The 16234-nt window shown below is 54.1% G+C and overlaps 1 protein-coding gene across 1 annotated transcript; it reads left to right on the top strand.

Annotated features, from left to right (window-relative positions):
• Positions 1 to 2886: 2886 nt before the first annotated feature.
• Positions 2887 to 15372, top strand: LOC103302521 (serpin A9). The gene is made up of 5 exons (XM_054715438.1): positions 2887 to 2949; positions 7838 to 8485; positions 10754 to 11024; positions 13158 to 13305; positions 14819 to 15372. Exons 2-5 carry the CDS (start codon positions 7855 to 7857, stop codon positions 15050 to 15052), a joined length of 1284 nt encoding a protein of 427 aa, XP_054571413.1. The 5' UTR covers positions 2887 to 2949; positions 7838 to 7854; the 3' UTR covers positions 15053 to 15372.
• The last annotated feature ends 862 nt before the right edge of the window (positions 15373 to 16234 follow it).

Below are 16234 nucleotides of genomic sequence, written 5' to 3'. Positions count from 1 at the left end.
AAGTTGGGGTGGGGCAGAGGGAGACTCTACCAAGTAGAGGGAACGGCACGTGCAAAGGCCCGGGGGTGGGCAGGTGGCATGGACAGTGAGCTGCAATGAGGTATGTTGCCAGAGCAGCAGGCTGAGGCAGGAGGGGCGGGAGCTGGGAGGTGCCCGGCCTGTGGCCACAGGAGGCTGCAGGCCTCACTGGAGACCCGTGACAGCTGCCGCAGGTGTTAGCTGGAGGGCGACCCAGGCAACTCATCTGCGGTAGGTGTCCCTCGGACTGCAGCCTGGGCTCCGTGTCCCCAGTGCCCAGTGCCCGTCGTGGTGAGGGCTCGGTGTCTGTGCTGACAGGGAGACTGAGCAGCAAGCCCCGTGTCCCAGCCCGCCAGCCCCTCCAGAGCGCCGCTCTGCTCTGGGCGGGAAGCTAGGCCTGCTCTTCACGCGAGTCCGCAAGGGGCACCCTCTGCATAGCCGCCTCCGCTTCCGCTCAGGCCACCCGCCACCCCACCGGATGCTCTGCTTGCTCCCCCTTCTCTCCCACACCCACCCGTTCCGCTCAGGTGGTACTCACCCTTCTCCTCCTGTGAAGCCTCCGGCCGCATGCCGGTGGACTGGCTACCAGAGGGAATGGATGCATCCTGCCTTCTCGTAACCGGCTCACGGGATGCCTCTCCCAGCCGAGCCTGTGGGGTGCTTTCTCCAACCGGCCCCGCCGGTCCGTCCAGTTAGCCTGACCGTCCCATTCGGCGGACAGAACAGTGAGGCTCGGGGAGACACGTGTTGCGCCTGTGGTCCCACAGCGAGGAAGCCCAGAGCTGGGACTCTTCGGGACATCTGTCCATTCATCCAGCAAATATTTGCTGAGCGTCACGCTGTGCCGTGAACAGCATGTACGGAGCTCCTGTTCTTGCGGACGCTGTGGGCAGATGGTAGGCAACTGGGCCCATAAATAAAGTGGAACATTAGGTGGAGCAGGTCAGGGCGCCTAGAGGGCTGGCGGGGCTGGCGGTGGTCAGGTCGGCCTCCCTGGGAGTGGCACTCCCGCTGAGACAATGAGTTCTGTGATCCTCCTGCCGTGGGCTCTGCTGCACGCCCGGCCTCGGGAGCCTCTGGCCCAGGAGATGCCCCTCAGGGGTGCTCTGATGACAGGAGGGGCTCAGCCCCAGCCAAGAGTGAAAGTGCCCAACACCAGAAAGCCAGGGCTCCAAGGCCCATCGGACAGGAGGCAGCTGGCGCCCAAGTGTCACCTCCGTGTCCATCTCGCCATGCGTCCACTGAGTCACCGGGTACTTACTGAGCACCCACTATGTGCCAGGTGGTGCGCCAGGCAGGGCAAAGCCCAGGGACAGCTCGGGGTCACATGCTGGCTTCGTCCCATCCGGGCCCAGGCTGTCACCACGTCAGTGCTCGGGGTGACAACGGGGGCGCACGGCCAAGGCACCTTTCTCTGGGAAACACGCTCTCTGCTGCTGCTGCTCGCTTTCCCAGGTTTCACTCATTCCTGGACCGTTTCCACGACCGCGGCAGAAGCCTCGTCGATTTTGTACTATTATTTGCTCAAGGTTGATCTTTAAGTCAGCTTTAGAAAAACAAATGTGTTTAAACAGAAAAATTAACATCAAAACCCAGGAAACATGCCACAAAGAGAAGTTAACTCTAAAAACACACAAAAAACAACCCTCTGATCAAATTCCACCGAGCCTGTCACCCTCTGCAGCCCGGGCCGGAGGCCTGCTCTGCTTTGTTAAACTGAATGTCAACAGTAATGGAGAAATAAATAACAACTTTAAAAATAAACTTTAGCCCTAACCGGTTTGGCTCAGTGGATAGAGCGTCGGCCTGCGGACTGAAGGGTCCCAGGTTTCGATTCCGGTCAAGGGCATGTACCTTGGTTGTGGGCACATCCCCAGTGAGGGGGTGTGCAGGAGGCAGCTGATCGATGTTTCTCTCTCGTCGATGTTTCTAGCTCTCTATCCCTCTCCCTTCCTGTCTGTAAAAAATCAATAAAATATACTTAAAAAATAAACTTTACTTGGATTTCAGCAGTTGTTCTCACTAACACTGTCTGTCTGTCCCAGGCTCAAGCCACGACGCTGCATTTCGTGGCCTTTCCTCATGCGGACTGTGGCCGGGCCTTGGAGCTGGAGTCGCTGGGAGGCCCTGGGGCCAGGCCGGCGGAAGGCCCCAGCCCCGCTCTGCCCAGTGTTCGGTTTGTGAGATTAGTTAAGACATTTAATCGCACCGAATCTGCTCCGCAGTCAACAGCAAATATAGGTGAAATTTTTAAATAATTTAAAAGAGAAAAATGTGAAGAGGTAGCCAGATTTTAAAAGTGATAAGATCTCCATAATCCAGCAATGGGACAGAAGCATTCAAGTGTGCGAGGCAGGCAGGGGATTCCAGAGTCAGGGCTGCCCTGGCGGAGAGGTTCTGAGAAACAGGCGTGAGATGAGGCTCCAGGGTCTGCGCCTGCTCCCCCTGCGCCAATCAATTGAGCTGGGTGGGTCCAATCAATTGGAGAGGCGGCCTGCGCTTTCCGGGAGGCCCTGAGGTCCCAGGAACAGGAGCTCCGAGCTGGGGGAGTCCTGGGGAGCTGCTCTCGGGGGCAAGGGCAGAGCTTGGGGGGCGGGAAGACCCAGGTCCCCTGGATCCCAAGTCTTCTGGTCTTTCCCTGGTAAGTGACTCAGTAGCTCTTGGGGGGGCCTGGGACTCTGCACTTTAATGATACCAGTTTCTCTGGACCTTTAGCCCTGCTTGGGAAACCCTATACTCATTCAGACTGTCAACTGCTTCAAGTACCGGGGGCGGGTGAGTCAACAGAGCCTGGCCCTCGGGGCTCCAGCATCCTCCCACGCCCTCCCGGCATTCTGCTCCCTTGTCCCGTCACTCGCTAATCACAGTCCCTGCTCTAGAGGAAGTCACACGAGGTCCAGGCTGTCTGACCGGGGACAGACACACAGGAAGGTAAACTGCAGTGGGCGCTCAGGTGTGGTCTGCTCCGGGGAGGGGCGGGCTTTCTGTGGGACTCGGGAAGTTTCTGGAATGGGTGATGTGGAAGGACCCTGAAGGATGGAAAGGCCTGTCAGGTGGGTGAGTGGGGAGGGCTGTCTAGAGATGGAATCATGTGAGATCCAACAAGGGGCAGGGGGCAGGGCTGCATTCATTCCCTTTTATTGTGTTCGGCCTTCTTTATTTAGATATAGTTTACACAGAGGGAGTTCCAAATGCTTCTGGCCATTATTTCTTCAAGTTTCTCTGGTCGCCCTGGCCCCTTAGCCTAGAACGCCAACTGCCCACGGTAGACTTCCTGCGTTTGTCCCGCAGGTTGCTGGGACTCTGCTATTTTTTCCCCCCAGTTCACTCTCTCCAGTTTAGATAGTTCCTATGGGTATGTCTTCAAGCTCGCTGATCTTTTCTTCTATACCTTTTCTCTTAAACCTAGCCAGTGAGTTTTTCATTTTGGATATTGAATTTTTCATCTCTGAGAGTTTGATCTGATACTTTTTCATAGTTTTGATTTTTCTCACATGATATTGAAGTGTTCTTTACTTAAGCACATTTTAAGTAGATGTTTTAACAGTTCTTGCCTGTTAGTTTCATAATCCCAGCTATCTCTGGGTCTGTTTCTATTGACTGATTTTTCCTTCTGGTCTGGGATCACATTTTTCTATTTCTTAAAACATCCAGCAATTTTAATTTTGTATTGGATGCTGGTCATTGTGACATTCCCCTTTTTTGGTCTGGACTTTTTACTTTTTTTTTTTTTTTTTACATTAGCCAAAGCCAATATTTTATTATTCAGTTTTTTCTAAATCTTTTGTCCGAAGATCCTGGAACAAAACTGGTCTTCCTTGGAAACCAGAAGCTATAAAAGCAGTGCTAACTAGAGCTGCTTATTTTCACCTTCCTCACGTGTAAGACAAAACCTCCACACAGAGCTGAGGACAGCAAGAAAGCACCCCTCTGTATAGTGTGTTCACACCTGTTTTGACAGTCAACTAAATTACTTGCATGTTTTCAAGCCTTGTTTAGCGGATCTAGAGTAGCTTTTTAAATTAAATATGTTTTTATTGATTTCAGAGAGGAAGGGAGAAGAGAGAGAGAGAAACATCAATGATGAGCATCATTGATCCGCTGCCTCCTGCACACCCCCTACTGGGGATCAAGCCCACAACCCAGGCCATGTGGCCAGACTGCAAACTGAACTCTGACCTCCTGGTTCATAGGCTGATGCCCAACCACTCAACCCCTGAGCCATGCCGGCGGCCAGAGTAGTTTTAAACCAAAGTCAGTTCAGCCCTAATGTCAAGATGCAGCGAGTAGGCTCTCTACTGAATGCCCTAGGGCTGTGGTCGGCAAACTCATTAGTCAACAGAGCCAAATATCAACAGTACAACGATTGAAATTTCTTTTGAGAGCCACATTTTTTAAACTTAAACTATATAGGTAGGTACATTGTTATTAACTTAATTAGGGTACTCCTAAGCTGGCCTTTGCTAATAACTCAAGGGGCCAAAGAGCCGCATGTGGCTCACGAGCCGCAATTTGCCGACCACGGCCCTAGGGCGTTCAACGAGGTCTCCTCACCCCCGCCGACCATAATCTAAGTATGTCCCCACGTTATGGGAATTGTTCCGCTTACATCCAGCAGTCCCTTGTCTAGTTTTGGGGCTTCGGGGATTTATTACTTATTTGGGGGGCTAACCTGGAGGATTTCGCTGTATGGCGCAGAGCTCAGCTCGGGTTTGGACTTAAGCTCGTGCACACTCCCGCTGCACAGGGCGCTTCCTGGGCTTCCTCAGACCACGCCGTCTCCTGGACCCAGGGAGCCTGCCTCGCCTCGGCTGCTTCCCTGGTCAGAGAGCGCCCTCCGGCAGCCACTGGGCATTCACAGCGCCCACGCGTCTCCCTTCTCCGCCCGCGCTGCCCAATGTCTGATTGTTTCTTTTGGTTTTTTTCAGTGTCTCAATTGTTTAGAAATTTTTCTAATGGTTTATAAGTCCAAAGGCAGTTAGTTGGTCTTGGCCGGAAGTGTAAGTCAACTCAGATTTAAATGTGTACATACCTCTCACCTCAATTAGCACTGAGACACCTTGAGAGAGTCTCTCTTGCTCATTTCCAGTCAGATCCACCCTCAGAAGTAGTTACTCATTTATATTTCCCTACTCATTCAGTCATTCATCAACACTCCCTGAGCCCTTAGTATTGGCCATACAGCGATGTACAGGGAGAACAAGACAGGCAACCACCACCCTAATGTGTTTGGCTCAGTGGATAGAGCGTCGGCCTGCGGACGGAAGGGTCCCAGGTTCGATTCCGGTCAAGGGCATGTAGCTTGGTTGCGGGCACATCCTCAGTAGGGGGTGTGCAGGAGGCAGCTGATCAATGTTTCTAACTCTCTATTCCTCTCCCTTCCTCTCTGTAAAAATCAATAAAATATTTTTTTTTAAAGAAAAGATAGGCAACCGCCTTGATTAAGTTTCTAGTCACACAAATGGGTGTGAGACGATGACAGTGGTGTTTCACTGAGGCTCCTGGTACTAAAAATCATTTAATAGGAGGAACTTTCCCTATCTGGCTGGTCAGAGAGAGCTTCCTTGAGGAAGTCACATGAGCTAGGACCTAAACAATAAATAAAAATCAATTAGGGGGAACGTTTGAGTAGGGAAGTACAAATATCACATGTGAGGGTCATAAAAATGGGCAGGATGGCTGGACGCAGCAGCCCAGCCCAGAGCAAGGGCCTTGGAGTTGGGTGATGAAGTTAGAGGGGCTAATGGAGGCCAGACCGCAGGTTGTGAGAGATCCCGCTGCCCCCGCTAGGGAAGGAGAGGCTGCCGGGACACTGACGGTGTGTGCTGACACGCTGGGAAGGAGGAGGGGTGCGGATGAGTCCTGAGTGGTGGAGCCATGGAAGGAGACCCTGGGAGAAGGACTGATGTGCCGGGTGCCTGGGCGCCCCTCCCAAGGCCAGTGGGAGCCACGAAGGAATCTGAGTGGGAGAGTGACGCATGAGGCTTGCATCTGGAAAGCTCACCTGTCTGCAGGGCGGATGGGTGACTAGACCAATGAGGAACTGATCGGTGAGAGACAATGACAGGTGGACCGAAGGAGTGGCAGCCGCAGGGAGGGGTGCAGATGGGGCAGGCACGGGGAGGACAAAGTGTCCCTGTCACCCTGATTACAGAGCCTCAGGCCGCAGTCAAGGCCTGGGAGAGAGGATGCCGGGAGACAGAAGGGTGGCCCTGGAGCCCAGAGCTCGGTGGGAGAGGCCGAGTATGGAAGGGGGTTGAGAGCTGCCTGGAGTCTGGGCTGAGTGTGTCCTCGGGAGTGTAAGGACCTGCCTCTGAGTCCTTGGCCGTGGAACCCCAGCTGCCCAGGAAGTAAGCCCTTTAAGGCCACCACCCTGAGGCCCAGAGAGCATCAGCCACTTCTGGAGATCACATGGAGGCCAGGCCACGACAGGAGGACGGGGCCAGGCCATTCACCAGCTGAGCCCAGAAGGGCGACTGGTCCAGGCAGGCCTCCCGCCCAGTCCAGGCGTCGCACGCAGCAGGACGGGGGCACGGAGCCAGATGTCCTCCAGCAAGGCCACGTCTGCTGATGGCAAGGGGGATGCTCTGGGAGGCAGAGCCAGTGTTAGCAGGTGCCCCTGGGAGCCCCCAACTCCCAACACCTCCCCGGGAAGACAGGTGCTCTGTGGTGCCCCACCCCAGGCCCTCGGGACTTCTCTGCCCCAGGCGCCGCTGGCTGTCTCTTCCTTCAACCCCGTCCCTGCTCACAGTTATGGACACCAGGGGCATGCCTGTCCCTTCCCCGCCTCCCATGCCCACTGTGGGCATCATACAGACTGTCTCACCTTCTCCTCGGAGCCCCCCTCCCCGCAGCTGGGAAGTGGGGCCGGAGGGGCCACGCAGCGCACAGGGGATTGCACAGGCTGCTCCTTAGACGCAGCGCGTTGTGAGGTGGTGAGGAAGCGCGTGGTCTTGCTGAGGCTCTGCCTTTGGGTCGGCGCCTGGTCCACTCACTCATGGTCAAGTGCTGTGATCGGTCCTTAGGATCCACGTGGGCCAGCAGACCCCAGCCCATCAGGGGGTCCTGCAGGCCCACAGTCCCGTGTGGCTTCCCGAAGACCCCAGCCCATCAGGGGGTCCTGCAGGCCCCCAGTCCCGTGTGGCTTCCCGAAGACCCCAGCCCATCAGGGGGTCCTGCAGGCCCCCAGTCCCGTGTGGCTTCCCGAAGACCCCAGCCCATCAGGGGGTCCTGCAGGCCCACAGTCCCGTGTGGCTTCCCGAAGACCCCAGCCCATCAGGGGGTCCTGCAGGCCCACAGTTCCGTGTGGCTTCCCGAAGACCCCAGCCTGTCCCGGAGCCCATCAACAGGAGCCACTCGGGGCTTAGCGCCGTGGTCCTCCCTCCTCACTGCCCTCCTCCCTGTGCGGACACTGGCCCAGGCTCTGCCAGCTCAGGTTCACGCACCGGCACCCAGTGGGCTCCAATACTGTGCTCTACTCACCTGCGGCCATTCCAGGTGAGGAGAGCAATAACGACGCGCGCAGCTGCCCGCACAGTCCTTGAAAATGCCATTGGGATTGAGGCAGGCTCCGCATCAACCCTCCGGCAGCCCCACAGCCGGAATCCAGCCGCACGCTGCACGGCTGATTCTGCAGCCTGTCCCCCCCTCCCGCCCCGCTCCTCCAGCCTCTCTGGGGCTGAGATTCCGTGTCCTGGAATCTGCTAACTGTCCTGCTTGTCCCCATTCAATTGCTCATGGTGTGGAGGGTCGCATGGCCTCTGGTTCAGGGGCCAGACGCTCGGCTTACCTCCCCTCCACGTTCTTCCCTCTCTTGCAGGCTTACTGCGTTCCAAAATGGCATCTTCCTTTTATCAAGTTTTCCTAGTTATTAGCCTCTGGGCTCCGATGTATTGTGTGTCCCCGCCCAGCCCCCCCAGCAAAGGAGCCCCCCGCCCACCCTCCGCGAGGAGCACCCCTGCCTCCCAGGTGGCCGCCAGCAACACCGACTTCGCCTTCCGCCTGTACCGGAGGCTGGGCTTGAAGGCCCCGAGTGAGAACATCTTCTTCTCCCCGGTGAGCGTCTCTGCCTCCCTGGCCATGCTCTCCCTCGGGGCCCGCTCGGCCACCAAGAGCCAGCTCCTCCAGAGCCTGGGGTTCAACCTCACGCGCATGCCCGAGTCCGCCGTGCAGCAAGGCTTCCAGCACCTGGTCCACGCGCTCGGCGCGCCCAGCGCAGACCTGGACCTGAGCATGGGGAGTGTCCTCTTCATCAGGAAGGAGCTGCAGCTGCAGACAAGCTTCCTGGACAGCGTCCAGCGGCTGTACGGCTCCGAGGTCTCCTCCACGGACTTCTCCAACAGCTCCACCGCCCGGGAGAGGATCAACAGCTACGTGGAGAAGGAGACCAAAGGGAAGGTTGTGGACTTAATTCAGGACCTTGAACCTCAGACAGCCATGGTCCTGGTGAACTACATCTTCTTTGACGGTAAGACTCTGAGAGGTTGATTTTGATTTTAACGTTGTTCCTCCCCAAGCCCAGTCAAGTAAGCAAGCTGGACAGACGCGGGACAGCCGGGTGGAGCAGGGAGGCCCAGATGGAACTAGCTTTGGAACTAGCTGGGTGCATGACCTTGGCCATCTCGGTTTACCAAGTACAATGGGCTCCTTCAGTTCTGTCTTTGTGTGGCCTGATTATGTGTCCTGAGGGGCTAACATCAGGCTCGGTGGGCAGCCCATGGGGACATAGTTTTTTCTAGAAATGACCTTGGGAGAAAGGACCGTATCTCTTGCCCCTGCCTGTAACTTTTTTGTTTTAAAAAGTTGTTATTGTCAATTTCTTTAATAGATGTAGACCTATTCACATTGTCTACTACTTCTTATGTGAGTTTTGGCAAATCATGTCTTTCAAGGAATTGGACCATTTCATCTAGGTCAGTGGTCGGCAAGCTCATCAGTCCACAGAGCCAAATATCAACAGCACAACGATAGAAATTTCTTTTGAGAGCCAAATTTTTTAAACTTAAACTTCTTCTAATGCCACTTCTTCAAAATAGACTTGCCCAGGCCGTGGTATTTTATGGAAGAGCCACACTCATGGGGCCAAAGAGCCGCATGTGGCTCGCGAGCCACAGTTTGCCGACCACGGATCTAGGTTATCAACTTGGTGGGTATAGAGTTGTTCATAGTGTTCCTTTATCATGTCCATAGGATCTGTAGTGGTTTTCCTTCTTTCATTTCTGATGTTAGTAGACTGCTTTTATTCCTGTGTATGGTCCATATTTAGTTTCTCTTTATGCCAAATATGTTTTGTTGTAAAGGCTGGATTTTTAAAATAATGTAATATGGCAGCTCTGAAATTCTGATTCTCGCCCCTGCCAAGGGTTTGTTCTCATGGCTTGTGGCAGTAGCTGTTTGTTTGTTTGGTGCTTTTACTGAACTAATTTTTAGAGACTGTTCTTGGTCATGTGTGGCCACTGACGTCTCCTCTGGGTTATTTAAATGGCCAGCTATGACTGGGCAGAGGTTTCTGAAACGCCTGGCACACATAAGCCTCCCAGTCTTTGCAGAGGGCCTTTGTGTGTACGGTGGGGCATGCCATCAACACCCATCAAGGCAGTTTATAACTCTAAGTCCCCATTCAGTTTCTGTTTGTGCCAACCTTCAAGGTCCACTGGAGGTAAGAGCTTACAGCTGCCGCATATTCTTTTCAAATACCCACAGAGCGTTACACGTGTGCACAGCATCTGAATGCCCAGGGTGCACCAGAGCTTTTCAGTCTCCATGGATATCTCTTTCCTCGGCTTTTTCTTCTAGAATTTTTGACTCGTCTGTTGTTTGTCCCATCTGTTATCCTGCTCCAGGCAACCGAGAAGCTAAAACACTTACCTTTAAGTGTTCCTAACAAATACTCCCTGGCCTGGGGGAGACTTGCTTTTCTCACTGAGTGAACTCCAATCCACTTGTCAGTGGGGTCTCCCAGGAACTATCAGACAGTCAAATAATTATGAGCCTTTGGGAATGAGGCTTTGAGATTTCTTCCTATCCGTTCCTCTAGCTCCAGAGCTGGGAATACAGTCTGCTATTTTTCAAAGCTACTGCTGAGCAAGAGAGAGGAGGGTGAGACTTAATACAAGTTAAAATGTCACAAAGTTTACTGTTCTCATAGAAATTCGGCCATTTTTCTTGAATGGACTCTCCCAGGTTACTAGGAGCCTTTGCTAAATTCCCCGCGTTCTGAAAAAGCCGGTTCTGACTATTTCTGCCACTTCTTCTTGTTGCCTTTAGGAAAGGGTGACTATGCAGAGGTCCTTACCCTGTCACTTTTGCAAATACCACCTCCACCATCACCCTCAGTCTGTCCTATTAAGCCTTTTGATTAATCAATTGTTATCTACAGCCTCAGAAAGCTGCACAATTTATCAGTGCCTGTTACCATCTTTGACTAATTTTCCCCAAGGAAATGAAATGGCTTTTTGCATTGGTTGAGCTCCCAATCAGATCAAATACAGACAGCATGCAAGTTAAAATACCACAAAGCTGACCATTCTTACCGAAATTCAGCTGTTTTTCTTCAATAAATGGCTTCTCAGTTTGCTGAAAGCATCTGGTTAGCTCCCAGAGTTCTAAAACAGTCATTTTAACCATTGTTGGGAGTCTTCTCACTGTCTTTATGCTGGAGCGAGTTTTCAGAGGTCCTTTGCTCTTCACCTCACTAATGGCACTGTGACTCAGCACTTTCCTTCTCTCTGTGCAGCCAAGTGGGAGAAGCCCTTTAACCCTACGTATACGAGTAAAATGTACCCGTTTGTGGTGGGCAAGACCACGGTGAAGGTCCCCATGATGCACCAGGTGGAGCAATTTGCTTTTGGGGTGGATCCGGAGCTGAACTGCTCTGTGCTGCAGATGGACTACCGAGGAGACACCGCGGCCCTCTTCGTCCTCCCCAGCCCGGGCAGGATGCGGCAGCTGGAGCAGGCCTTGTCCTCCAGGACCCTGACCAAGTGGAGCCACTTACTCAAGAAGAGGTGGGCACCTGTGTCAATTTGCTGGGGCCCGAGGCAGGTGATGGTGAACGTCCAAGGATGAGGAGAGACCGCGATGCAGCTGTGCGAGCATCTCTCCTGCAAAGTGAGCACCACCTGCCCGCAGGCAGGGCGCTCGGTGCTGTGCATGAGTTCTCACTTGAACTTCACAGTCACCTGGCGGATGAGGGGCGCTGTCAGCCCCACTCACAGGCAAGGACACAGAGGCTCCCGGAGGGGAAGTGAATTACCCAAGGCCATGACGCTCCATGCCTCTGGGGACTATTCTGTCACTGTAGCCATTCTGTGCTAGCTGAGCTTACTCCCTCCGCCACTAGGATGTTTCATGCCAGGGCGAGATTCCACAGACAGACAAACACAGCACTGTGCTCACCTACAAAATGAGGCTAATAATATCACTGAACTCAGAGGAAGCTGAAAAGATAAAACAAGTTCCTGTTTATAAAGGGCTGAGAAGAATGCCAGGGAGATAGTAAGTGTCCAGTAAGTGTTAGCTAATGATAACATTACTATTAGTTCTGTGATTATTATGGGGAGTATCCAAGGGATGTCAACCATAAGATAAAAAGAAGTCTTACGTCTGATCTCTTAGCAATATTGTCCTGGCATTGTGGGCACCGTCTAGGACAGTGGTCGGCAAACCGCGGCTCGCGAGCCACATGCAGCTCTTTGGCCCCTTGAGTGTGGCTCTTCCACAAAATACCACGGCCTGGGCGAGTCTATTTTGAAGAAGTGGCGTTAGAAGAAGTTTAAGTTTAAAAAATTTGGCTCTCAAAAGAAATTTCAATCGTTGTACTGTTGATATTTGGCTCTGTTGACTAATGAGTTTGCTGACCACTGGCCTAGGAGGAGAGAAAAGACAGGATCAGGGATAACATAGTTCAGAAAAGACAAAGGCCAATGCCCAGGGATGGGAGCAGGCAGAGTGCTGAGCAGCTTCTGAGCAAAGCGAAGTGACTTTCAGCTGGGACTGATGGGAGCCTTCAAGGAGGTGGTACATTTGAGCCACAGGTATGATAGAGCATGAAGGCATGGGTAGCTCATAGAGGCTTGGAAAAGGCCTATTTGGAAAAGGAAACAGCACTAGGGAAGATGTAAAGTCGGGGCTCCAGAGACACTGCAGAATGTTTCTCAGGTTTCTTCTGTTCTTAGCTTGCAGCCAGGGCTGGATGGAGGCAGAGGAGCCAGCGTGGGGGCTGGGGGTGGGGGTGGGGGTGGGGTGTCTGTAAAGAGACAGGGCAGAGAGAAGATGAAGATGGCCACGCCACAGCGCAAGACACCAGGCAGGGAAGCGAGAGCTGTCCACTGCGCTCGATGTCACAAGGAGCCCATCAATGAGTGCACCCACACTTCTGTGCTTCCATTTCTGTGCCTTGGTAAGCACATGACTGGGCAAAGCACTAAAATTAAGCTTTCCCACCACTAACATGGAGAGAATGTTCATGAATGTGCCTGAGACAATGCCTGGCACATAGTAAATGCTCAATAAATACGGCTGTTCACTCTCGGTTCAGGGAAACTATTCCCGAGGGGAACATGGAAGCGCCAGATCCAGGGCTGTGTTGTCTAACAGAGCAGCCAGCAGCCACGTGGGGTTATTAAATTTAAGTTAATTAAAATAAACTTAAAAATGTAGTTTCTTCTTGGCACTAGTTGCATTTTAATTGCTCCATCGCCACATGTGGCTGGTGGCTGCCATCCTGGACACCACAGACAGAGACTATTTCCAACTTTGCAGCAAGTTCTATTGGACTTGGCTGCCCACGCAGGTCAGCAGGGTTTGTCTCAAGAAGGGCTGGCGGGTGGCCTCTGGCCTGGGGAGGCAGGCTCCCTGCCGCCACTGCCTGGCCTCTGCCACAGGCCCCTGGTTGAGGCCCCTGCTCTGCTCCGCCCCTCCCTCATTGGGGGCCTGTTTTCCATCTCTGTCCTCCTCAGGATATGATGGGCGTGCTCGTCCCGGAGGCTCACCTCCGGCGCAGCCTGGTCGGCTGACTGGCACGTGTTGGCCCTTCAGCAGCAACCAGCAGGGCCTCGCGGGAGCAGAGTCTCCGCAAACGCCAGCTGGAAACAGCTGGGACCCAGGCTGTGCCCTCACCTTCCTCTCCCTCCTCCCAGGTGGATAGAGGTGTTCCTCCCTAAGTTTTCCACTTCCACCTCCTATGACCTGGAGACCGTGCTCCCGAAGATGGGCATCCGGGACGCCTTTGACAAAAATGCCGATTTTTCTGGAATCACCAGGAAAGGCTTCCTGAAAGTTTCCAAGGTGAGTTGGTCAATGAGAATATTCGCATCAAAGCCTGAGTGGGAAGGGCCCCTGGAGACCGACTGCTCGAGCACGCTCACCTCCCTGAGCCGGAAGCAGAGTCGCCAGGAGGCGAAGAGACTTCTCTGTGGCAGAGACAGGGCCGCGTGGCATGGCAGCCAGGCCTGCTGCTCCGTGGCCATCACCCCCCCACACACACCGTTAGCCCTCGTCAGACAAGTGTTCCTAGGGTTCAACGGCAGTTCCCTGAGAACCGGGCACCGCCCACACCTGCTGCAGACGAGCTGGTGCGCCCTGGCATTCGACCCCACCTCCCTGGAGCCCAGGCCCTCACACGGGGGCCCTAACGTGGCTGCCCATGGGCATTGGTACCCTGTGATGTAAATCAAGAAAGAAAGAAAAGTAGGAAGAGAGGGAGCTGACTTCCAGAGTGTAGGATATTGGACCTAAACATTTAGATTTCTGGTTCTCTTGAAACAAATCATTGATCCCAATTCCCAAGTAGTCAGGCCAAACCTCTACACACGATGGCCACTGGCTGGGGCTGGGCCGTGAGCACCCTTTTAGGTGGAGGATTCCCCGTGGAGCCCACGCTTCTCGTCCCACTGGGTTACCTCACGCCTGTCTGCATGGGTTTCTGATCCCTCACCTACAATTTATTTTCCTAACAGATCACAATGCTCAGGAGTGGCCCTGGGCCACTGAACGGGACCTTTGTCACTGGTGTCCAGGGAAGGAGTACAGACTCCACAGGATATGATGGGCAGCTCAGGCCGGGTGGTTCAATGGGTTGGAGTGTCGTCCCATACACCAAAACGTTTGTGGGTTTGGTTCCTGTACAGGGCATATACCTAGGTTGTGGGTTCAACTCCCGGTCAGGGGGTACTTGGGAGGTAATCAGTCAGTCTCTCTCTCCCCTCCCCTCCTCTCTCTCTAAAATCAATAAACATGTCCTTGAGTGAGGATAAAAAATACGATGAGCACTAAGAACCCATGTGCACATATGAAAACAATGATTGTGACAGCTGGAGGTCACAGGACCCTGAGGCTGAGCAGTGCATGAGCCCAGCTTAAGGATCTCTTGTCTACAAGAGCAAGTAGAGGTGCGATAGGCAGCAATACCTGACCGCCGTCTCCCACGCCACGGCTGCGGCAACCAGTCTGGTATGCACACTTCCTAGATCTCCTTCAATTCGTCGAACAACCCCGTGGGATGCATGCGATTATTACCGTCCTTTCATCGATTTGGGAAGTGAAGCACACGACCTCTAAATAACTTGCAGCCATGGTGGCGGAACTGGGACTCAAACCTAGGTCTTTCTGGGCTGTATTGGTAACCAGACAACTCCATGCCTGAGAGCCAACTGCTCAGCGGCAAACCTCAGGCCAGGCATTTGGCCTCTGGGGGGGGCGGCGGGGACAGGGGGCGGTGCAGAGGTGTCCCCATTCCCAGGCAAAACCTCAAAGCTCGGGTATTTTTAAACCATGTCGGTGTCTGTTTTTCCCTCGGCAGGTCACCCACCAGGCGGTGGTGGACGTCAGCGAGGAGGGCACCAAGGCCGCGGCGGCCACGGCCACCCAGCTCACGGCCCGCTCCAAGGACGGCTCCTCTCGCACCATCTGCTTCAACAGGCCCTTCCTGATGCTGATCCTCAGCAGAGCCTCGCAGACCACGCTCTTCCTGGGGAAAGTGCGAGATCCCACCCAGTTCCCGGCAGGGAAAGGCCTTTCTCGGACGACACGATAACAACGCACAGGAAATAACAAACCGCGTGGCTCACAGCGCTGTATGGACCCACGGGTGGGGTCTCACACGTTGGCAGGTGTAGACCCCCGCGGGGCCTGGCCCAGATGTCCTTGGGTGTGACCTTGAGCGTCCAGGGCTCCCACCTGGGCTTTGCTGTGCCTCACACATCAGTCAGGCCAGAGCGCATGCAGCCTGCAGCTCAGACGCAGCCGGGAGGGAGGAGCCTTAGTCTCCCAAGGGCCTCTCCGTGGGAACCGCTGTGCCAGCCCAACCAGCTTTCCTCTTGCTTCATGGCTGTGATTAAACACCTCTTCTTCACCGTGATGTGTTTTCATTATAAAGAAGATACATGCTCTTCGTGAGACATTAGGAGAATGCAAAAGTATACAAAGAAGAACATAAAAGTCACCTCCATTCCGTCACCTAAAGATTCACTCGTAAACAAATATTCATCTGGTTCTAGGCTCGGCTCTAGAACTGGGGGACACGCGGTGAGCGGGTCCATGATCCACTTTATGGGGCTCTTGGGAGAGGAGAGGGGAGGGGAGGGGAGGGGAGGGGAGGACACTTGCTCTGTTTTCTGAATTCCCTCCCAGGCTTTTCTCTGCGCACGGACTCTGTGTATTTGAAGTCTTAGGGAAGCACTGAGTGGTCAGAGGTGAGGGCTTTGGCTGGGGAGGCAGACCGTCTCTGAGTGGCCCCAGCACCCAGGTTACGGCATTCAGTTAATAAGTTCACTGAGCCTCAGTTTCCCTTCTGTAAAGTAGGGACGACTGTGCCTCTCTCACATTCCTTTTCTCCAGTTTTACTGGGAAACACTCGCCCGCATCACCGTGTAAGTTTAAGGTGCACGGCAGGATGGACCGAGTCACACGTGCTATGCATGCTGACGGGCAGGCTGAGTTAGCAACTCGCATTCCTAGGCGAGGGCGCTGCTTAAAGACCGCTGCCCGGAGCACACAGCACCTGCAAAGGATGGACAGCAACCTCCCCCGACCCCTGCCTTCAGCACCCCGGGCCAGCTGTCAGCACCCGTGTCAGAATCCGCCAACCCAACGGGTCCAGGTCACACTCTGTTTGCAGCCGGGCCCGGCGGGCGGGATGGATACTTGGAAAAAGAGGTCCCTTCCTGTTTGCTGTGCATGGTCTTCACCCCGGTTCCAGGAACTGGCCGGACAAATA

The sequence above is a fragment of the Eptesicus fuscus genome, chromosome 5 (assembly GCF_027574615.1).
Source record: "Eptesicus fuscus isolate TK198812 chromosome 5, DD_ASM_mEF_20220401, whole genome shotgun sequence".
Taxonomy (NCBI): domain Eukaryota; kingdom Metazoa; phylum Chordata; class Mammalia; order Chiroptera; family Vespertilionidae; genus Eptesicus; species Eptesicus fuscus.
This window is presented reverse-complemented; position numbering and strand designations above follow the sequence as displayed.

Coding starts and splice junctions, on each gene's coding strand:
- LOC103302521 (XM_054715438.1), top strand. CDS start 7,855: ATGGCATCTTCCTTTTATCAAGTTTTCCTAGTTATTAGCCTCTGGGCT. Junction 11,025..13,157: donor AGCCACTTACTCAAGAAGAG/GTGGGCACCTGT, acceptor CCCTCCTCCCAG/GTGGATAGAGGTGTTCCTCC. Junction 13,306..14,818: donor GCTTCCTGAAAGTTTCCAAG/GTGAGTTGGTCA, acceptor TTCCCTCGGCAG/GTCACCCACCAGGCGGTGGT.